At 34.4% G+C, this 20890-nt stretch overlaps 2 protein-coding genes across 11 annotated transcripts in view; one reads left to right on the forward strand and one right to left on the reverse strand.

Annotated features, from left to right (window-relative positions):
* LOC111056210 (cytoskeleton-associated protein 2-like) overlaps positions 1-20890 on the forward strand; it is a 479893-nt gene that overhangs the window by 348457 nt on the left and 110546 nt on the right. The window lies entirely within an intron of this gene.
* Positions 1-20890, reverse strand: part of LOC111057870 (ubiquitin carboxyl-terminal hydrolase 47) — a 210377-nt gene that overhangs the window by 138585 nt on the left and 50902 nt on the right. For all 10 annotated transcript variants that reach the window (XM_039430517.1, XM_039430513.1, XM_039430515.1 and 7 more), the window contains 4 exons: positions 13196-13389; positions 11448-11667; positions 8409-8645; positions 3439-3606 (listed from right to left, as the gene is read on the reverse strand). In XM_039430517.1, the coding sequence (XP_039286451.1) occupies positions 3439-3606; positions 8409-8645; positions 11448-11667; positions 13196-13389 (819 nt within the window). The remainder of the gene's footprint in view (positions 1-3438; positions 3607-8408; positions 8646-11447; positions 11668-13195; positions 13390-20890) is intronic.

Here is a 20890-nt window from a genome sequence, read left to right on the forward strand (position 1 = left end):
TACCGTGGATTCCTTGCCTGTCTGCCTGGCTGCATCTCTTCCTCAAAATTTTATTCAGGTTACGTAAATCGTTCTATTCAACTTTCATTTCTCTGTATAATTGCTAGAACATCAAACAAAAAGAGCTTAGACTTTTATTCGTCAATTGAATGAAGCAAACATTTCTTCATTCTACTCAATTCAACTTTTTTGTCAAATTATACAAGGGGCTTATATCGTGAAATTTAAAATGTCTGTGAAGCGGAAACAGCTACTATAAGATATTCACACACTGAACCACTACCACTTAAATTTACATCACCATGTAAATCTAGGTGGTAGTGACTGAATGCACTTATGCACTACCTACTTATAAATGTGGGTTTACGTTTGTCCGTAAATGTCGTTGACGACCATGACATGTTGTGCTCGAAAAAAAAATTCCGAAACACGTAAGTGATTCTACACAGAAGCAATCGGCCATTTTTCCATTGTGGTCGTGTGTTGGTCGTCGACGACATTTATGCACAAACAAAAACCCACTTTTACACAGCACATCTCTATGCCCATCTAGTGTGTCGGTATGGGTGTGACACCTTATAGCTCCTACCATTGACATGGACTAACACAGGACATAACAACTCTAAGGGTGGGCACACACCAGTTACTCAAGACAATACTAGTCACGATTAGTCACAATACTTCTGTAAAATCTGACAAAGCATTTATTGGAACGGTTCCACTTCGATACTCGTTCCGTTACTACGTAGACGTCATTTCGTCATTTTGTCCGTCTGCACTGTCCGGTGACGTCACAGTCACGGTTCCACGTCACTGTCATAATCAAGTTTGTTTTCTAATATTATTCGTCGTATTATTCGTCGTTTCAATTTTAATATTTATATTATTCATTTTTTGGAATTTATTTCGTCTTTTAGGCATCTTACTTTCTTGATAATTGCTACTTTTTCATCAAACGTTTGCAAACGTTTTACTTACGTGTCTGGCATTTCCGGATTCTTCTTTGTTAGTAGAGCGTCGGTCTGGTTTCTTGTCTTTCTATGGTTTCTCGTTGGTGAGTGCACACCGCTTCGGTGTACTTTCTCTTCATCCAAATTCATCTGGTTTACTGAACGTTTTTAAATGTGAATTATTCCTTCAAATTAATTCGTTAAATCTATTCATCAATTGTGATTCAATTATTCATCAATTTCTTCGTGTATTTACGTTGATAAACTTTGTCAAAGTTCCATAGTATTGTTAGCGTCTATCGACATTCTTCTATCAACATGTTTTAGACATTTGAAATTCAAACTTTCAATTTCATCATCTCTACCGTTTGGAAATCGTTCTGAAAATTCCACAACTTGAAATTCGGATTATTTGTTTGGAATTCTACATGTTCCTGCTCACATTTCCATTGTTGGAATTGCCTACTGTGTTGGACGCTTCCATTCTTGTCATCACGGCCATCATATCGTCGCTTGCTGATGTCCTGTTCCTTGGGGTACCGTGGATTCCTTGCCTGTCTGCCTGGCTGCATCTCTTCCTCAAAATTTTATTCAGGTTACGTAAATCGTTCTATTCAACTTTCATTTACTCATGTATTGCATAACTGTTCATGAAAATACTAACAGCGTGTCGATACTGGACCACGTTGTTCTCTATTTCTAATTCAAACATTTTAATGTGCATTCATATGATTTTTGTAGCTATCATTCAACTTTTACGGCAATTAAAAACATTTAATTGTCCATACTTTCGGCAATCGAGCCTATGTACATGAATTCAATATGTTACAGTGTATGTCTCATTCAGAGCACTGTCCTACATTATTTCAAAGTTATAATATGTATTCATTATATTTGATAGCTACCCTTGGCTTGCAAGCGTAATCTCATATTTGAGTTGTTCAATTGATGTCTAACTTGACATTCAATTCATTGAAGGCCTATGTCGCCTGTATTCAACATTGACAATTATTACATTGTATTTGATAGCTACCCTTGGCTTGCAAGCGTAATCTCATATTTGAGTTGTTCAATTGATGTCTAACTTGACATTCAATTCATTGAAGGCCTATGTCGCCTGTATTCAACATTGACAATTATTACATTGTATTTGATAGCTACCCTTGGCTTGCAAGCGTAATCTCATATCTGAGTTGTTCAATTAATGTTTAACTTGACATTCAATTCATTGAAGGCCTATGTCGCCTATATTAATATACTCAATATTAACAATTATTTCATTGTATTTGACAGCTACCCTTAGCTCACAAGCGTTATTTTAAGGACACTGACGCCTATTTCGATGTGTATGACATTGACCTTGGAACTTCATTTCAATATATAGAGCATTATCTACATCTCATTGTTATTTGTTATTATTCTTTTTAAAATCATTAAGATTGAATTTTTCAGCAGTAACTTTATTATTGTATCATTTAAAATTTTCTATTCTCAATTCAGGTATTATTGACAGTACCTTATCAATTGTTGTCAGTCGTCAATGGTCCTTAGTGTCATTGACCTAAATTCATTTAAATTTTGTTATCGCTTATTTTCTAACGGTTTTATTACATGTTGTAATAAAATTCATCTAAAGATTTTATTCGATTTAATCTACTTACACTTGTTTTTGTATGTGGCCATCTGCCTATTATTTTATTAATATTAAATCTCAACTTGTTGACTCATTTTGTCTTTTATTGGCGTACTCACCACACTTCAAGCTATCAGTTTTTTAATGCACAGATTTCAGAGATTTTTTGTAGGTATTAATACCAACTATCATTCACAGTCCACTGCCCTGACTTTGGATTCTGTCAACTTCACATAGTTGCTTATGAAGCAACACTTATCGATTAGTCATTACAATTAGACATGTCTTCATAAGCAACTATGTGAAGTATTGTGACTAAACGTGTCTTGTCTTGTCTAAACTAACTGGTGTGTGCCTAGCCTTATTGTTGCCATTAGTAACGAGGTGACGAATAGTTCTATTGAAGAGGCAATACCTACACTGAGTATTTTTTGCCACTTCAATTCAAATTCATAAGTTGAAATAAATAGATATTTAATAATAGTGCCATTTAATACTTTATTGGTGCATAAAATATTTCGATTCATGAGCCACTTTCAAATAAAAGACATTGGAGCTATGACATTATTGAAAATGACTTTCATGAGTCGAAACATGTTATGCACTGTTAAAATATTAAATATCTTCATTTTATTTGAATTAAAGCGGCAAAAATATTTTTAGAAGATAATTAAAAATAGTTTACTGTCTTGTTTAGGTTGGTAGAAAGTTGAGGATCGATTGTCAAACTAGATAAACCCATATATTTATTAATTTATGAAAAATAACCAATCATAATTTCAATATTGTTTTATTGATGATGATAATTGATTAGCAATTATTTGCAATAATTGACAACTAATTAATTTTTGATACCTTGATGTGTGGAGGGAAGTTATCTACAGCGATGGCATCACAATTGCGATCCTTATCGATTTGTCTGTACATTAGCATATAAGCATTGGTGCTGGAACTGTACGTCGCTGAGTAGTACTGTCTCTGAAATCCACCACCATACGTTTTTGTTATATCTTCTTGGGTTATCTGCAATCGATAAAGGTAACAGAATTACAGCAATGAGAACAGCATTTTTAATACAAATAGGAAACTAACATTATAACAGAAATATCTAATCGACTTGACTTTTTTGAACTTTACAGTGATGCAAATCACAAGTTGAGTATTCTAGATCTAGAGCCCAAAGTTTATTGAGTATTCCGTATTAGTATTTATCTTTTTTTTTTTAATTTTAATTTAGTTAACTTAAGTAATTGTATTTCTTATGTTTGCTTCTTTAATGTAGAAAATATAATTATTATTAATCTATCCCCATATGAAGTAACTTACTATTCTTCGGAATTATCTTTTTCTAAAGGTTTCTACAGGATTCTTCTTTTGCTAGTAATGGTAGTAATATTCTCTCTGGTAATACTCTTTTTTCTCTAGCAGTATTCTTCTTTGAATAATACGCATTTTTTTATATTTGTAATTATTCTTGCTGGAGAATTCTCCTTCATCAGGTAGTATTCGTTAGCCTCACTTTTTAGGACCACTCATTAGTATTCAGTATATATTATTCTTAGCGAGCGTTTGTTTTTAGTATTCTTTTTTATTATGTTTCTTCTTTATTTTATCATGTTTCTTCTTCAGTATTACCAACAAAATAAAATAATAGTTTCAAAAAGACAAAGAATACGGAAGACCTAACATACTAATCAATGAAATATAAGAAATATTTTTTCTAAAAACATAAATATTCAGGCCTACTAAATTTTTTATTTGTAAAATAATACAATAGTACCATATAAGAAATATTTTTTTCCTACAGTTACCCGAAAAAGTGCTCATTCCCGCATCAATTATAGTACGCAAAATACCTTATACCAGTGCGGGAATGTAGATTTGAGTGCGGCAAAGACTTTGTTGCACTCCAAATTTGCAACATAACAACACAAAATAGTTAACACGCTTTATGACGGTAGAGTGCGGCAAAGTAAAAGAAATGTTGGTAAACCTGAATATATTGCTGACTGGAATGTTTTGTAAAACAGTTGATTATTACCGCAAGATATTGAATAACAAACAGTAAATAAACAAGAAGTTTTTATAGTATTCAATATCAGTATTTTATTTATATTCAAGTTATCATGAACGATTTATGTGTGAGATGCCTATATTTTTAACCGGAAGACATTGGAAACATTTATCGACCATATGATCAAGGAATCAAGAATTTTTATATATTTATTTACTTTTGTGGTTAGGTTACTCTTGTTACTGATACTAAGGTTGTGATTGTTATATTTTCAAAACAATAATCTATCTATTAGGTTTGAAGTTGAAACATAAATATTCACACTTCAAAAAAAGTTATTCAGTTCTTCAACTCCCCGAAACATCTCTACTCACATTTTTGTAGAACAACTTCAATGAATGCCGTTGGATGAATTGGAAACAGAATACAGAATAGATGTCATTGAATACCGTAGTCAAAACCACTGGATATAGAATATCCTATTTACTCAACTTGAATGACTTAAAGTAACTTGAATGATTAAAGTTCAGAATTTCGGGTAAATGTAATATCTAAATAATATAATTTAATCACGTTTTAAAGAATGCAGTATAACCTTACTTATACGTTTCATGCAGTAGGCTAATGAGCGCATAGCCAGAAAAGCAGAAAGGCTAAATTTACACTTTTACTCATGTATTTACAAAAGAACAAAACAAGCTGAAACTATATTTTTACACTAATATAGAGTTTAATATATCATACAGGCCCAAACTTGAGGATATTTGGACTAACTGGACTAAATAATACACATTAAAATTCCATAGAATGGTCAGGTTAGACTTAAGTCTGTCTGAGGGCTGATCACTAGCCTAATCCTTGATCATTCCTTGGCCTATTAACTTATTTATTTATTTACATTGATAGGCAAATTAACCAATAAAACAAATTAATAAACATTATCACCGTATAAGTATAAGCAAAGTTTTGCTGCATAACTTTTGTGTTTTCGGATAGGAGGATATTAAACTGTTAGTCACGGGTGAAGTATAACGTTTGTGAGGCTCATTGATGACTCAAAATACATATCCAGACAAGTGATATGGCCATTTCCACACTTGCTGAAGACTTCTTGTAGAAGAAGTATTATAATTGAATCACATATAACTTTATAATATTCATTCTGTTGTCATTTAGACTGAATTTGAAATAATTCTGTTGTGGAATGATTGCAATATTTATTATCAGCATTAAAAATACTACAGATTTGCATAAACAAACATTTGTTTTAGTATAGGACATATTCATCGCTTATTACTGACTTTTCACATTCTATGGTAACTGTAGGAGAAATTTAATGTGTAATACGTGCGCAAAGTTTCTTTGCTGCACTCAAGAAACCATTCCGCACTCGCCGCATACGGCTCGTGCGTAAACGTTTCTTTCGGTGCAGCAAAGTGGCACTTTGCACACTAGTTGCACAAATAACTATTCTAAAATCATATATATATATTCAGGGCTACTACATTTTTTTGTTATTTGTAAAATAATACCGTAGTACCCCCTTTTGAAAACTTTTTAATATAAAATAACATATTAAAAAACAACCAGTTTCGGATGCTTACTCCATTTTCAAGTTTTAAAACAAAACTGGTTGTTTTTCGATTTTTTATTAAAAAGTTTTCAAAATGGTACTAAGGTATTTTTTTACAAATGAGATATTTTTTATTCAAAATTTTCAACCCAATCTGACTGTCAATAATTCAATACATTTGCCTTTTCCACTTTTACAACTGTAAGCTAAGTACGTAATAAGTTACTCAAGAGATAGCATGTTGAGATTTTTTATTATTTCTATTACAACTAGTCACTAGGACTAACCATTAATTTTGTTCTTTTATTTCTTATCCTAACAAATTAATTTTTATTGCTAAAGTTTTCCAGTGAAGCCTACAGTTCTAATCTATAATTATTTCTCTACTTTAAATTCTTTCGCTACACATTTATTTAATTTATACTTTTTTCACTTCACTAGCACTACACCAACTCGAAGGGCTTTGTTCTCTTTGAACTCACAAGGAGGTTCAGTGCTGTCTAGTAGTTGGATGACTTCGGTGTTGTCGTGTTGATAAAGACGTGACTCATGATGGGCTGCCAATCGTCTTATTTCACTGGTCACATAGGGGATGTGCAGATACCTGAAGTACCTGGGCGCATTCACCATGTTCCGCAGTACTCTGTTTTGAAATGTTTGAATCTGATTGATGTTAGATGTTCTAGAGCAGCCCCATAGCTGAATTCCATATGTCCAAACAAGTTTTAGGATTTGTTTGTATATCAATATTTTGTAGTCCAATCAGAGATGTGATTGTCGGCCCAACAGCCAATAGATTTTACTGTATTTGAGTCCCAGCTCGCTCCTTTTCATCTTGATATGCTCTTTCCATTTCAACTTGGCGTCAAGAGTCATTCCAAGGTATTTTGCTGTGTTGCTGTGTGGTACTACGTTCCCATTTAGATTTATTCGAATCGGATCAGTGATATTTTAATTTTTGTTTGTGAAGTTGATTATGAATGGACTTCATCTCATTCAATCGATTTCTCCATTTTTTGGTCCAGTCACTGAATTTGTTGCTAGCATTCTGTAGTTTTGTGTCTGCTTCTTGTACTGTTTCCCCTTCTGCCAGTAGTGCAGTATCATCAGCAAAAGTAGCAATTAATTGTCACTGCATCCAATCAGGAACATCGCTTGTGTACAGCACATAAGGAACTGGTCCAAGAACACTACCTTGTGGAACTCCAGCCCTTATTTCCTTCAATTCAGAGACGTCGTCACCTTGTTTTACTCTGAATAATCTGTTGGTGATGTATGATTTTAAAAGTTTTACAAGTTGAGTGGGAAGAATTTTATGAAGTTTACTGATCAGTCCTTCATGCCACACTTTGACAAATGCCTGTGCCACATCAAGGAAGATTGCTGAGCATATAGATTTTTTCTCTAATGAATTCTTTATCACATTGGTGATTCTATGTACTTGGTCCAGGGTTGAATGCTTCTGCCTGAAACCAAATTGATGGGCTGGTATCAGATTCCTGCTACTTATGATGGGAGTCAATCTCTTCATTAGCAATTTCTCAAAAAGCTTTGAAATTACAGGTAGAAGAGATATTGGGCGGTACGATTTTGCTTCTTGTGGACATTTCCCAAGCTTTTGCAACATAATGACTTCTGCCACCTTCCAAATTGTAGGAAAATGCTGTAATCAGAGTGATGCATTGAATAAATATGTTAGCATGACAATACCTTTCCTTGGGAGTTTCTTCATGATTTCACCTGTAATCAGATCAAATCCAGGTGCTTTTTTGGTATTCAGATTATATTTTATTTCTTCTTGAACCTCATTTATAGAAACTAGATCAATCTCTGTATCTAAATCATTTATTATATTTTCTTCAGGATCAATTTCAGATTGAATGTTGTTTGGCTGAGAGATTTCTTCCAGATGATTAGCAAATATATGTGCTTTTTATCTGTTGTTTCTTGCCCAAGTACCATCTGGTTTTCTAATTGGAGGGGATTGACGTTGAGATAATAAAGATAATAAGATTTAAATAAGGAGGCTAAGTAGTTAATATCTTTCCTACTCGGACTTTTGGTGATCGATGTAATGTATTATGAAATACTCAGTTTTCAAGAGTACGGTAATAAGTGTTGTCAGAAATTGGATTAGAATATTTGGTACAGGCTCAGCCTAGCTTTTCCTCCATGTTCATAATTATATTATGATTTTAGTGTTTTGTACGATAAATGAATAAATGGATAATATCTGACCCGTGTGACATTTTGGTCGTTGAAGCAGAACCAGAGGCCGTTGGCGAAGTCCTTGATGTAGGCGTAGTAGTGGCCGCCCGACGCACTGCCCGAGTGGATCATTATCGAGAACAACTCGTAGATGTATGGACCACCCCCTCCACCCTTCCCACCACCGCCTCCGCCGCCATGGTGTCTTGTGTTCTTCTCGTTGTTCTCGTTCTGCCCTCCACTCACGTCGATTCCCTCATCGTCTTCCTGAAATTATAGAAATATATTATATAACAAATATCAAGTAGCCCCATGAAAACAAAATTGTTTAAATTCATAATAAAAATATTAAAGATATCTAGGTAATTATTACATGGAGGATATAAATAATATCGTAATATGCATGTGAGATATGTAGTACATGAGTACGTGAGTAGTTTCGTTCAAGTAAAGAATAGCATGATTGCTATTGGTGAAGAAATCATAAGCCTCAAAGTCAAAATCGACACATGTCATCGGCAATAATCCAAATATTTTAATAGAGAATCAAATACAGAACTTGATAGGGAGTTTCAAAGCAGAATAATTGAATGGATAGTACCCTTTCCACTTTCATGGATTACTCTCTCTTCTACGGTAAAATGTTATTAAAAAAAGCTATTCTTTGATATATGTTTATAATCCACCAATCTTTGTAGATACACCTGGATATTACACAATCGTGAAAATTAAATTATAATTACATTTCATCTTCAAACCGCTTAATAATTTGTCAGTTCTGATTTTGTAAAATTAATTCAACAGTTGGTCAGAATAGAATTAATTATGAACTAGCAGGTAACCCGTGCTCCGCAAGGATATAATTATTAAAAACTTGACAAACTGATAACTTGACGTAATGAGATCTTGAAGAATTGAAAATAGGCCTATAACCATCCTCGGTTAGTTGAGAATCTATATGCAAAATTTCAAGTTAATCAGTCCAGTAGTTCAAACGTGATAATGCGTCAATCATCATTTTCCTATCCCGTACGTGTATAAGCCAGTTCTTTCCTTTATTATAGTACTAGCCGTCAGGCTCGCTTCGCTCGCCATATCCGTCTAGCCAGGGGGCTCCGCCCCCTGGACCTACGACTGGATCGCCCAAAAATGAGCATTTTTATCATATGTTAGGACGATCCAGTCGGGGGTCTAGACTAAACGTCTGGCTAAACGGATATGGCAAGCGAAGCGAGCCTGACGGCTAGTAATATAATATTCCCAGGGATAGCTCTAATTAAAGTAGCAGTGCCCAATCAATTTTTCCGCGATAAATGCATTTCAATCTTCAACTTGGTGCCAACCTAACAAAGTCAACTCAACTTAATGCCAACCTGACAAAATTATTAATCTAGTTACCAGTTAACAACTGTTTCGAAGAGGTACTCTCTCTAGATTATAGTTCTATATTAACATATGGTATGGACATATTTCAATTATAAATTAAGAGAATAAGAAGAACATACATGCTAAAAGACGAACTTTCAACCCTTAAAAACCACCCTTAGAGTTAAAATATTGCCAAAAGATTTCTTAGTGCGCATCTAAAGGGCCAACTGAACATACCTACCAAATTTTAACGTTTTTGGTCCGGTAGATTTTTAGTTCTGCGAGTGAGTGAGTGAGTGAGTGAGTCAGTCAGTGAATGCCATTTCGCTTTTATATATATAGATAGATTAGTGTTAAAGCCAGCATTGTGATCTAGATAGATATAGGAAAGTAATGTGAAATCTCAATCGTAATAATTATAAAATTACATTTCATCTCCAAATCGCTCAATAGTTTGTTAGTTCTTATTTTGTAAAACTCATTGAATAGTTAGCCAGTTATTATGAAATTTCAAGCCTTATAAGTATTATGAGACATTCAAGTATTACAATCTAGGTAGATATAGAAATGTAATGAAAAATGTCTAAATATTCACTAATTGCAACTAATCTTTATATTTATCCATAATTTGTAATTATTTTATTTCAATATTTTGCTTCTCATACATTCGCACAAGTTTTACGTGCAGCTGGTGTGAGCACAAAATCTTGAATTTTGCCAATGCTCAGTTATTGGGCAGTGTGAATAAAAACGAGTAGGACAAGTAAATACTTTAATGACAAATAAACGCCAAAGTTGAAGTGAATAAAACAAGTATTTACTCTTACTCGTGAGTATAAATGCAAAATACTTGAGAGGCTAGTAAACCCCCGAAAATGCCAATTTTGGTGTGAATAAACGCAAGTAAATACTTCTGTAGCAAGTAAATACTCGTCCATTCGCAAGTCAACCCAACCCCAGACTTGCAGTCATACTTGTACACGAGAGATGGCTGCATTTATGATCCTGCATGGTGTGAAACGTTATAGAGACCGGCGTGATATAAGTCCCGATCTATCTAAGGGACTATTACGGTTTGAGAGCAAAAACGTAGATTTTCTCAATTCGCACTTTCTTGATGAAAAGACTGATGCAAGGGGTGGAGGATTAGCTGCAAGGAAAAAGATGGAAATTTTTTTGAGATACCTTAGTGATCCAGGATTCTAAAGTGGTGTTGCCAACGACATGGGGGTTGGAAGAAATACCGTCAGCAGAACATTTTCAAGTGTATTGGATAAAATAGTTTCAAAGTCTGAAGATTGGATTAAATTTACACGCACTATTGAAGATATGGATCAGGCCAAGGCAGATTGGGCTTCAAAATTTCGCATTCCGACTGTCATTGGTGATATAGATTGCACTCACATGCAATCCGCGTTTAGCGGAGAAAACAGAACAAGTCACAACCGAAAATGATGCGTTGTAGTCTGTGTGGCGCTAAAAGTATTTACTTGCCTTTCTTGTGAGTTCAGTTGTCTCGCAAGTGAATACTTCCTAGTAAACCCTCGGGTTGGCGAGTACATAGTCACAAGTAAACTCGACGCTTTAATCACATCGATTTACTTGGAGTTTAAATACTCGTTACACATTACTTGTAAGTAAATACTCGACATACTCGTTTTTATTCACACCGCCCAATATATTAATGTTGACTTTACTAACGTTGTCGGCGGCGTTTGCAAGGGCACCCTGGGCTGAACCACCCATCTCATCATCAAGCGCCTCGCCACTGTCAGTCGTACTGCTGTCATCGTTGCGACCCCCCGCACCCCCTACCTCCTCGTCCCCCAGCCCCTCCTCACCCTCTTTCTCTCTCTCCCTCTCCTTCTCCTTCTCCGCCGCTATGAAGCTGTTCAGGTCCAACGTGTCCGGAAATATCACTCTGCAAGCACACACACACATACAGAACAAAATTATCTATCATTCAAAGACCCGGTTGCACAAAATCCGGTTAAATATTAATCGAGATTAATTCCACAAGAACCGATCAGAGGTTTTTTTGAAAAAAGGCTTTCTAATTGGTACTCATTATTAATCACGATTACAATTTTAACCGGCTTTTGTGCCTGGCACATACAATCATAGTATATAAATCAAAGGTCCGTCTGTTTATAAATAAGAACAATATTAAGAATAATCAATCCTACAAGGATGGAAATTTTACATGCAATAAACAATATTTATTACCAGTGTAACAAATAAATTAGTATCAAGATTTTTATACAATAGAGTACAATAGTTATATGATTTTTTTCGAATCTTCCGAAATAAATGCTATAACTTGGTGTCGATAACTTTGGGACCACATAGCAATACAACCAAATAGCTTCCAATTATCTAATTAAACAGCTAACAGATTCCCCCTACTCGGAAAGTACTATGTATGTATTCTATGTTTTTAGTTGTTTACCAAGTGATAAGATAAGAATCATACGCCTGCTTCTTCCGTTGGAAGGGTGACCATTTGAACCAGCTCCTCTGAATATGATTCAAGAGTTGAAAAGTCGCTTCCCAGTGGTTCGAAATCCACCTAAAACGTCAGGTCGACTCTTCTCTCATAGTCATCCGCCTCATTACCCACGCACAAACCTAAATCTCATGTGGGGATCACCATCACCAAAAAAATTAAAAATAGAATAGTCCAATATTGGTACATAGGTTCTACAGGGTGATTTTTTAGTCCTGTTACCGAGTTTTTAATGCATATTTTATTACTCATTTCTTAGTTACTAAAGAATATTGCTCAAAATGTTCACCGATTGAAGTTTTACACGCTTTGACTCTTTTCACCATAATATTCATGTTCCATGGCAAAAAACATGGCAGCCAAGTTCATGAGACAACCCCAATCCACACAGAATCTAAGATGATGGTTTCTTGATCCATTCCAAACTGCGATGCATTATCACACGATTTTAATGTTTTATACAACGACATGGTCATTTTTACTGTTTAAAAATGGACTCTTGCTGTTTGAGTACTCCAGTTAGTAAGTAAACGAGATTGCTTATTTACTTGAATAATTGACTGCAAATCGTTGTATAAAACATTAAAGCGAGTGTCCACATGAGAATGTTAGACACTTCCAGGATAATTACATCGCACTGCCCTGTGTATACAGATTGAGCAAGGCTACCAACTTCGTGCGACAATCAAAATTTTCCTCTATTAGAAATAAATTATCACACACTTAAAATAGAATAACAGAACTAAAAACTCACACTTGGAAATTTCCAGATGATCAAAGCATTTTTCCAAAACAATAAATTAATGCTTTCGACTATTTTCAATACAAACCTATACAAAATTACCTTAACTTATAACTATATATGCTCTTTCATCTTATCATAAAATCTCACTTATTAGCCTCAAATCTACTTGAAGCTTTATTTGAAACCTTGAAAACTTACTTATCATTGAGCTTTATCCTATGCATAGTAGTGTAATCGAAGTCAAATCTCTTGAGATGGAGCGTCAGTAAGTAGGGGAATTTCGAGAACTTAAGGCCTTTGTGAGCGTCACATTTCTTCTGGCAGCTTTCACAGTGATATTGGTTGTTACCATCCAGTGTTTCTGGCTGAACAAACGCTCTCATTGCTTCTTCCTAAAAAACAATCAAATTTTAAAGACCAAAATAATTTTTTACTTTCAGTAAGAACATTAATATTTAAAAGTGATTTAATGGGAAAATGAATCGATAAATTAATTTCCCTTTTGAATGACTGAATTATCTATCATTCAAGAATGGTAAAACGCAATTACAGTACTGATATTGTGAAAAATTGTAGCTTATGCTCTCAGAGATGAAACGAAACATTAAATTGACTAAAGGCCGGTTTTCGAGCTTGGGATTTAGCTAAGTTCTAGACTTTAACCGGCTTTAAACTCTGGAGTCAGAAAATTGGCTTTCCGAGTCAGGGCTTTAACGTAGTCAAGGACTTGAATAGACCCTAGAGTTAAGTTTAGTTTAGTTTAATTTTCGTTATGTAACACTACATAATCAAGCAAAGCTTGGTAGTATATGACATGTCAAAAAGTATTGAGTACAGTACTCAAAAAAAGTAATCATAAAATAGAGAAAAAAATAAGAAAATCAGAACATACAAAGGAGTTGAAAATATATGCTAGCAAAAAAATACCTACACGCGCCAACAGTTGAAGCTTTCCTCTACACTGTACGGAGATGCATCGATCAATTTAGCTTTTATTGCATTCTTAAACCTTTTTGGGCTCTCAATACATTTTATTTCAATAGGAAGAGAGTTATAAGCTCTTAATCCCCTATAATGTGGCCCTTTCTCTAAGCTTGCTGTTCTGTGTTGCGGGTACTGAAGATGAACTATCTGGTTTCTAGTATTGTAACTATGATGATATTAGACTCTCTCTTAATATCTTCTCGTTTTTCTTCGTCATAGTTGTAATTTCGAGGAAGTACAGTGCAGGAACTGTTAAAATTCTAAGTCTTCTGAAAGAGTTTTTACAAGATTCATAAGGCTTCAAGTTGTCGACAATTCTGAGGGCTTTTTTGCTTTTTGAAGACAGAATTGAGATTATTTTTTCCACTCCCCCAGAACATTATGCTATATTAAATTATCGACATTAAATAACCATGGAAGACTTTCAATAGTGCTTTTGTTCCAACTACATTCTTCAGCACTTTCAAAGAGAAGCAGACACTTGAAAGTTTGTTCAGAATGTGATCCACTTGATCATTCCACTTGAGACAGTTTCTGATTCTGACTCCCAAAAAGCAGATTTCATCCTGAACAATCTCATCCATCTTTTGGCTGATTGTGCCACTTAACTTACTGGTCTCAGTCAACTTGAAATCCAATAATTAAGTTTTGTTTAAATTCAAACAAAGACCGTTAGCCTGAAACCAGATGCTCATTTGATTAATAGTCTCTTCAGTCCTCTGGACCACTTCTTCCCACGTTCCAGTCACAATACTTGTGGTATCATCCGCAAAAAGAAAGACATTGGACATGATATTGTCAGGAAGGTCATTCACATAAATTATGAATAACAAAGGACCAAGAATAGATCCCTGTGGTACACCGCAGGGTATATTTCTCCATTCTGAAAAATAGCTTATCCCATTGTTATCATGTAACTTCACTTTCTGTTTCCTATTCAATAAATAACTTTTAAAGAAATTTAAAGCTGAGATTTCCAGGCCATAATATTCCAATTTACAAAGCAACAGGTGGTGATTAACCATGTCAAAAGCTCCGGAGGGGTCGCAGAAGATCCCCATTGCATGTTTTTTTCTGATCCAAACTCTCCAGCTCATCATTTACAACATTAAAAACAGCAACCTTAGTTGCATGACCTTTGCGAAACCCATGTTGATTTTTGAGCAGGATGTTATTTATTTCTAAATATTTTGAGAGTTGTTCATAACTCTTTCAAAAATATTGGAAAAAAACTGGCAAAATTGCTATTGGCCGATAATTATTTAGTTCTTTCTGATCCCCTTTTTTGAATAGGGGTTTCACAATAGCATATTTTGAGTTGTAGGTAATATAAGTTAGATATAAGGTTAAATATAAGTTAGAGGTCCTGATATCAGATGTTTGGATGCTTTTATAACTGAAGATGGAATTTCATCCCAACCCGAGGAGGGGGAGCTGTTCAATCTTGCTATGATACTCACAACACTCTTCTCAGAAACAGTTTTGAAATTGAATGTAGATGTACATCTTTTCGCTTTATTCAAGAGCTCAGAACATCTATCAAGAGATTGTGAATTTAAGTTTGAAGAGGATGAAGTTATAAAAAATCTGTTGAACAAGCTGGCCTTCTTTTTCGGATTAGTTATAACCTCTTCAGGTAGATTTATATCTGGGATTGCGCTTTGTTTTAAGCATCCTCCAATTTCTTCCTTCACGACCTTCCATGTTGCTTTATTTATGTTTTTAGACTTGTAAAAAATGCATCATTCACCTTCCTTTTTGCAAGATTGATAACCTTCTTCAAAACTGTTTTGTATTTTTTTAAATATTCCAATAATCCTTCATCTTGACTTTCTTTCACCATTGCAAGCAATTATCTTTTCCTGGCAATACTATTCCTGATTCCATTTGTCATCCATCTCTTCCTATTAGAGCCCATCAATTTTTTTATATTTTTTGGTTGAGCTGATTGGGAAAGCCTCTATGAATTTATTATAAAATGAACGGAAAAAAGCGTTGAATGCACAATTACTTGATTTTTCTCTCATAGTCATCCCATCGTACAGAATTCAAAAGCTGGAGGAATAGGCACATTTTATCTTCTGATACTATTCGTTTTGTAATGAAGAAAGAGTTTGATTCGTGACAGATCTTTTTTAATTCAATTCCAACAGCCATGTGGTCGGAGATACCCAGCTCATGCAACGTACTTGTTATCAGATTGTGATTAATGTTGGTGATAACATTATCAATACAAGTTTCCGTAAATGGGGTGATTCTCGTCGGTTTATCGATCACTGTGTTGAGTTGATGAGATCGGATTAAACAACTAAATTCCTTGCTAATGTTATCATCCACCAATAAATTAATATTGAAATCACCTCCAATAAATAAATATTTTGTTTTAGAGTTATTTCTTATCTTTTCAAAAAGCATCTCAATTTTATGAAAAAATTTCAGTGCGTTGCTATTTGGGGTTCTGTATATAGATAGATATGAATAAACAAATTATCGGTTTACCTCCCACTCTGACAACTACTTCAGCAGCTGAGCACTCAAAAATACTTTCTTCTGCCAGCTTGTTTATTTCAGCTCTCTCTATACATTCGTGGTACTGGCGAACTAACACCGCTACTCCTCCTCTTGTTTTTTTCATTTCTACAATAAAATGATGCCATTTTGTAACCACTAACTCTGTCAAGGAAAGCTTCTGATCCTGATGGGATCCAATGCTCGCAAAGCAAAACGACCAAAGGCTGGAAATTATTCAAATTTAGTTCAAACTCTTCTATGCATGATCTTAATCCTTGAATGTTATAGCTAAGTAGAAAACATTTCTCTTTATTGCTATGTTTTATTTTGATAACATTGTTAAATGCAGCCGAAGTATATTCTTTGTCATTGTTTTCTAGTTTAAATCGGTCTCTTTATGTGAATCAAAAATTCGAGTGTCATCATCATATGAGTCATCACATTGGACTCACATTAGAGATAAGAGATCACATTAGACTCTGGAGTTTATAACTTTGCTTTCTGAGTGAATGGCTTATAAGTCCAGGATTTGAATTGGATTCTCGTCTCTTTCCGAGTCGATGGTTTATCAAAAATTGTCAAGTCCAGAACTTAAAAATCTGGTGTGGCGCACTCACACAACTTTCCTTGCCGTTATGAAAATTGATCACCTGACGCTAGTGTTAAGTCTACTTATAAACAAAGATCTGAGCTAGCTGTTGACAGGACAATAACGCTGGAGACATACGAGGTCTGCTATCTCTTCATAGTGAATCATTCAATAGAATCAACAGTTGCCAACAAATTGCAATTGGATAATCACATTTTTTCGAATTTCGAGCTTATTTTCAAATGTAGGTGAAAATGTTACTGAACGTTAATTGTAGAGATTTTCATACTCAATCTTTTCCACTTGAAATGTTTTGTTTAAATTGTATCTGAAGCCTGATAATTGGGAATCTAAAAACAAACTTTGCATAGATGGGGCTCAGGGCCGCCCAAAGGGCGGGGCGAACGGGGCGGTCGCCCCGGGCGCCGCGGCTAGTGGGGCGCCGCGGTCGTATAATGATTACCGCCCCGACATTATCGATTCAAGTACCTTTATTTCATCTTCACGTTAAAAGTCTTGAACCATTTTCTTATCAATCCATTTCTATGTAAAACTCATTACTTGTGTAGTGTGAAAACTTGACGTCCACTGACTAAAATTTAGTGAATACAGTCACTCTACGCATAGCATAGGCGTATATTTTTGCAGTCATTGAGTGAGCCTGTGCGCGCCCACTGCTCCTGCAATCTGCAAGTCATCATTGGTCGCTTCATCGTCCCAAGCTGGGTGATAAAACTTCATATCTTATACTCTTTTCTAACCTTGTATTCTGCAGGCTAAAACCTATTTAATTTTAATTTCCTAAATTGGGAAATTTTCAATTTATTCTAAATTGAAAACCAATTCAATTTAATCTCCGTTGATATTCCTAAATTGAAAAATTTTAAAATATTTAAAAAAAAATGAAAAATATCAACGGAAATTTAAAATTAAATAGGTTTTAAGATAAGGTCTTAAGAAATAGAAAGAAAAATAGAAATCTCAGTACCCTTTATGAATTAAAACCATTTAAACCATCCGGCCAAGCTTGTCCTATCTTATACTCTTAAGACCTTATTTATCTCTTTTCTGTATAGGGCTACTTTTTATAGAAATAGAACAATAGAAATCTCAGTACCCTTTATGAATTATTTAATAATTGTGATTAAATAATTCATAAAGGATACTGAGATTTCTATTGTTCTATTTCTATAAAAAGTAGCCCTATACAGAAAAGAGATAAATAAGGTCTTAAGAGTATAAGATAGGACAAGCTGGGCCGGATGGTTTAAATATGGGGCTGTTCAAGCATGGAGGACTCTTCTTCAAACTTTGCTTCCTCCATTTGATAAACATATATGCTGGAGACAGTTGAGGATCCCAGAAGTTTGGAGAGTGGCTACAGTCAAATCTATTTTCAAGAAGAGAGATATAGTCCAGTCACTATATACAATGGTGCTTGCAATTTATATTTTAGTTCTGATTTTTTAATATATCATACATGAGAGAAGTCCAGAACCAATTTCTTCATGCAAAATTTTCTTGTGCTAGATACATAGTGGCCCAAAAACCTCGTATTTTCAGTTCATTTTCCAGCTCTCGCCTTTGTTTTAGATTATGAAATTCTGAATAAAATGAGATCATTCAGAATTCTCTTTCTCCAAGAAGTACTGAGTTATGATTTTTCAAAAATTGGTAAAATTTAAAGAAAAAATCAATTTTGATGAATTTCAGTTTTGATCAGCAATATCTTCCGATTGTTACCATTTAGTTAGATGTATAATTCAAAGTCCCTCTGGGCGTATTTTTGTGCTCTGTAATCCAAGAACAGGTAGGGCGCTCTATACCATATAGATTTCCAGGTACACCTGACAACAATGCTCCTTGTATTGTGAAAAACACCTAATTTTTGGCTTCAACCATCATCACCAACTACTAGAGATTGGCCATTTTTTGTGTATTGGAATATGGGCTGAAGTAGGCTACACTCAACAATGAATTTTCTACTTTTCGACCACATTTGACTTATTATGCATTATTTTGGACAGCTTTGACGAGCCGAGAATGAAGTGTAGTACGATGAGATCCTAGCATTGTGTCAAAAGTTATGTGTTTGAAATTTTGATCCTTGAGGTGTTCTCAAGAATCTAAATGAAGTGAAATACTGAAATGCTGTGCATCTAACGGGTGATTCTGATAGAACATAATCTCATGAACTTATGTCATTGTGCGAAATATCAATGTGAGGACAATGTAGTTGGTGATGATGGTTGAAGCTGAAGATTAGGTGTTTTTCACAATACAAGGAGCATTGTTGTCAGGTGTACCTGGAAATATATATTAGATAGAGCGCTCTACCTGATCTTAGATTGAAATACTGATCTTAGAACACAAAAATACGCCCAGAGGGACTTTCAATTATACATCTAACTGAATGGTAACAATCGGAAGATATTGTTGATCAAAAGCTGAAATTCATCAGAATTGATTTTTCTTTAAATTTTACTCATTTTTGAAAAATTATAACTCAGTATTTATTGGAGATAGAGAGTTCCGAATGATCTCGTTTAATTCAGAATTTTATAACCTAAAACAAAGGTGAGGATAAATTTTTCTGTCCTACAGGTATTACTGGAGTTGGTAGAAATAGCTGAAAACTGGAAAATGAACTGAAAATACCAGGTTTTTGGGCCACTCTGTATTTCTTGGCACAAGGAAATTTTGCAAGAAGAAATTTGTTTTGGTCTTGTCTCACGTATCCTGTAATATTACATTTTTTCTCGATTGGAATCGAATCTTCAATTCGATATCAGAGTAATCGATTACGGACAACTTTTTGACTGAGAATTTATCGTAAATGATTGTGTTGCATATTCCATGGTGTCACCGAGGCTGGGTTGACAGAATTAACAGATAAATGGTTTATTTAAATAGAGATGATATATAAAATTTAAAATAACAGTTTCAAAATAAAGTTTTATTGAGAACAAATATAAAATGTGAATTCTAAACTTGTAATTTATAATTTTTGTGTTACGTGTCCGTAACATCGACACTGAAGAAGCTTTGCTCTGTTCCTGGTAGCTAGGCTTTTCCTGTTCCTTCTTCTCTGAAAAATATGGCTGGCTGCGTATGTTGTAATTTTGTGCTCTCTGAATATTTTTCTGTTTAAGTGAATTTATTAATGTTTTAAATTGAGTTTTGAACAGTTTATAGTGTTCTATTTTGTCTATAATTGATTTGTGTGTATACAAGCCTATAGCCATTGTGTTTTCAACTATATAAACTGGATAAGTATTTAGCTCGTAGTGACTTTAGATGCTTGAGTGTGTAAGATATTGTTCTTTGTGTATTTGTGAAGTATATTGCCAAAATTCTTCTGAAGATTATAAGTTCATTTGCTCTAAAAACTGGATTTCTCATTCATAGGCGATAGATCCATTCATAGTTTATCAAGAATCTATTACATTGGAGCCGATAACTATCCTTAGGTTAATAGGTGTGAAATGCTATCCAACCGATTTAGGAGAAATTGGTAGCACGGCAATCCAAATAATATATTAAAAGATCAGAACTACAATATAAATTGCTAGCACACCCCCTTTTTATGTCTATATTGACAGGACTAAAAAGTTCCTGTGACAACTATAGAGGAATCAGCAAGCTAAACACTGCTAACAAAATCTATAGCATGATTAGATTGGCTAAAATGGAAGTTCATAGCATGATTAGATTGGCCATAATGGAAGTTCTCCTGGAAGAGCAATGTGGCTTTACTTTACTTTTACGACTTGAACCCTTTGTATCAAAGTAATATTATCCTATTAATT

This window comes from Nilaparvata lugens, chromosome 6, assembly GCF_014356525.2.
Source record: "Nilaparvata lugens isolate BPH chromosome 6, ASM1435652v1, whole genome shotgun sequence".
NCBI classification, from domain to species: Eukaryota; Metazoa; Arthropoda; class Insecta; order Hemiptera; family Delphacidae; genus Nilaparvata; species Nilaparvata lugens.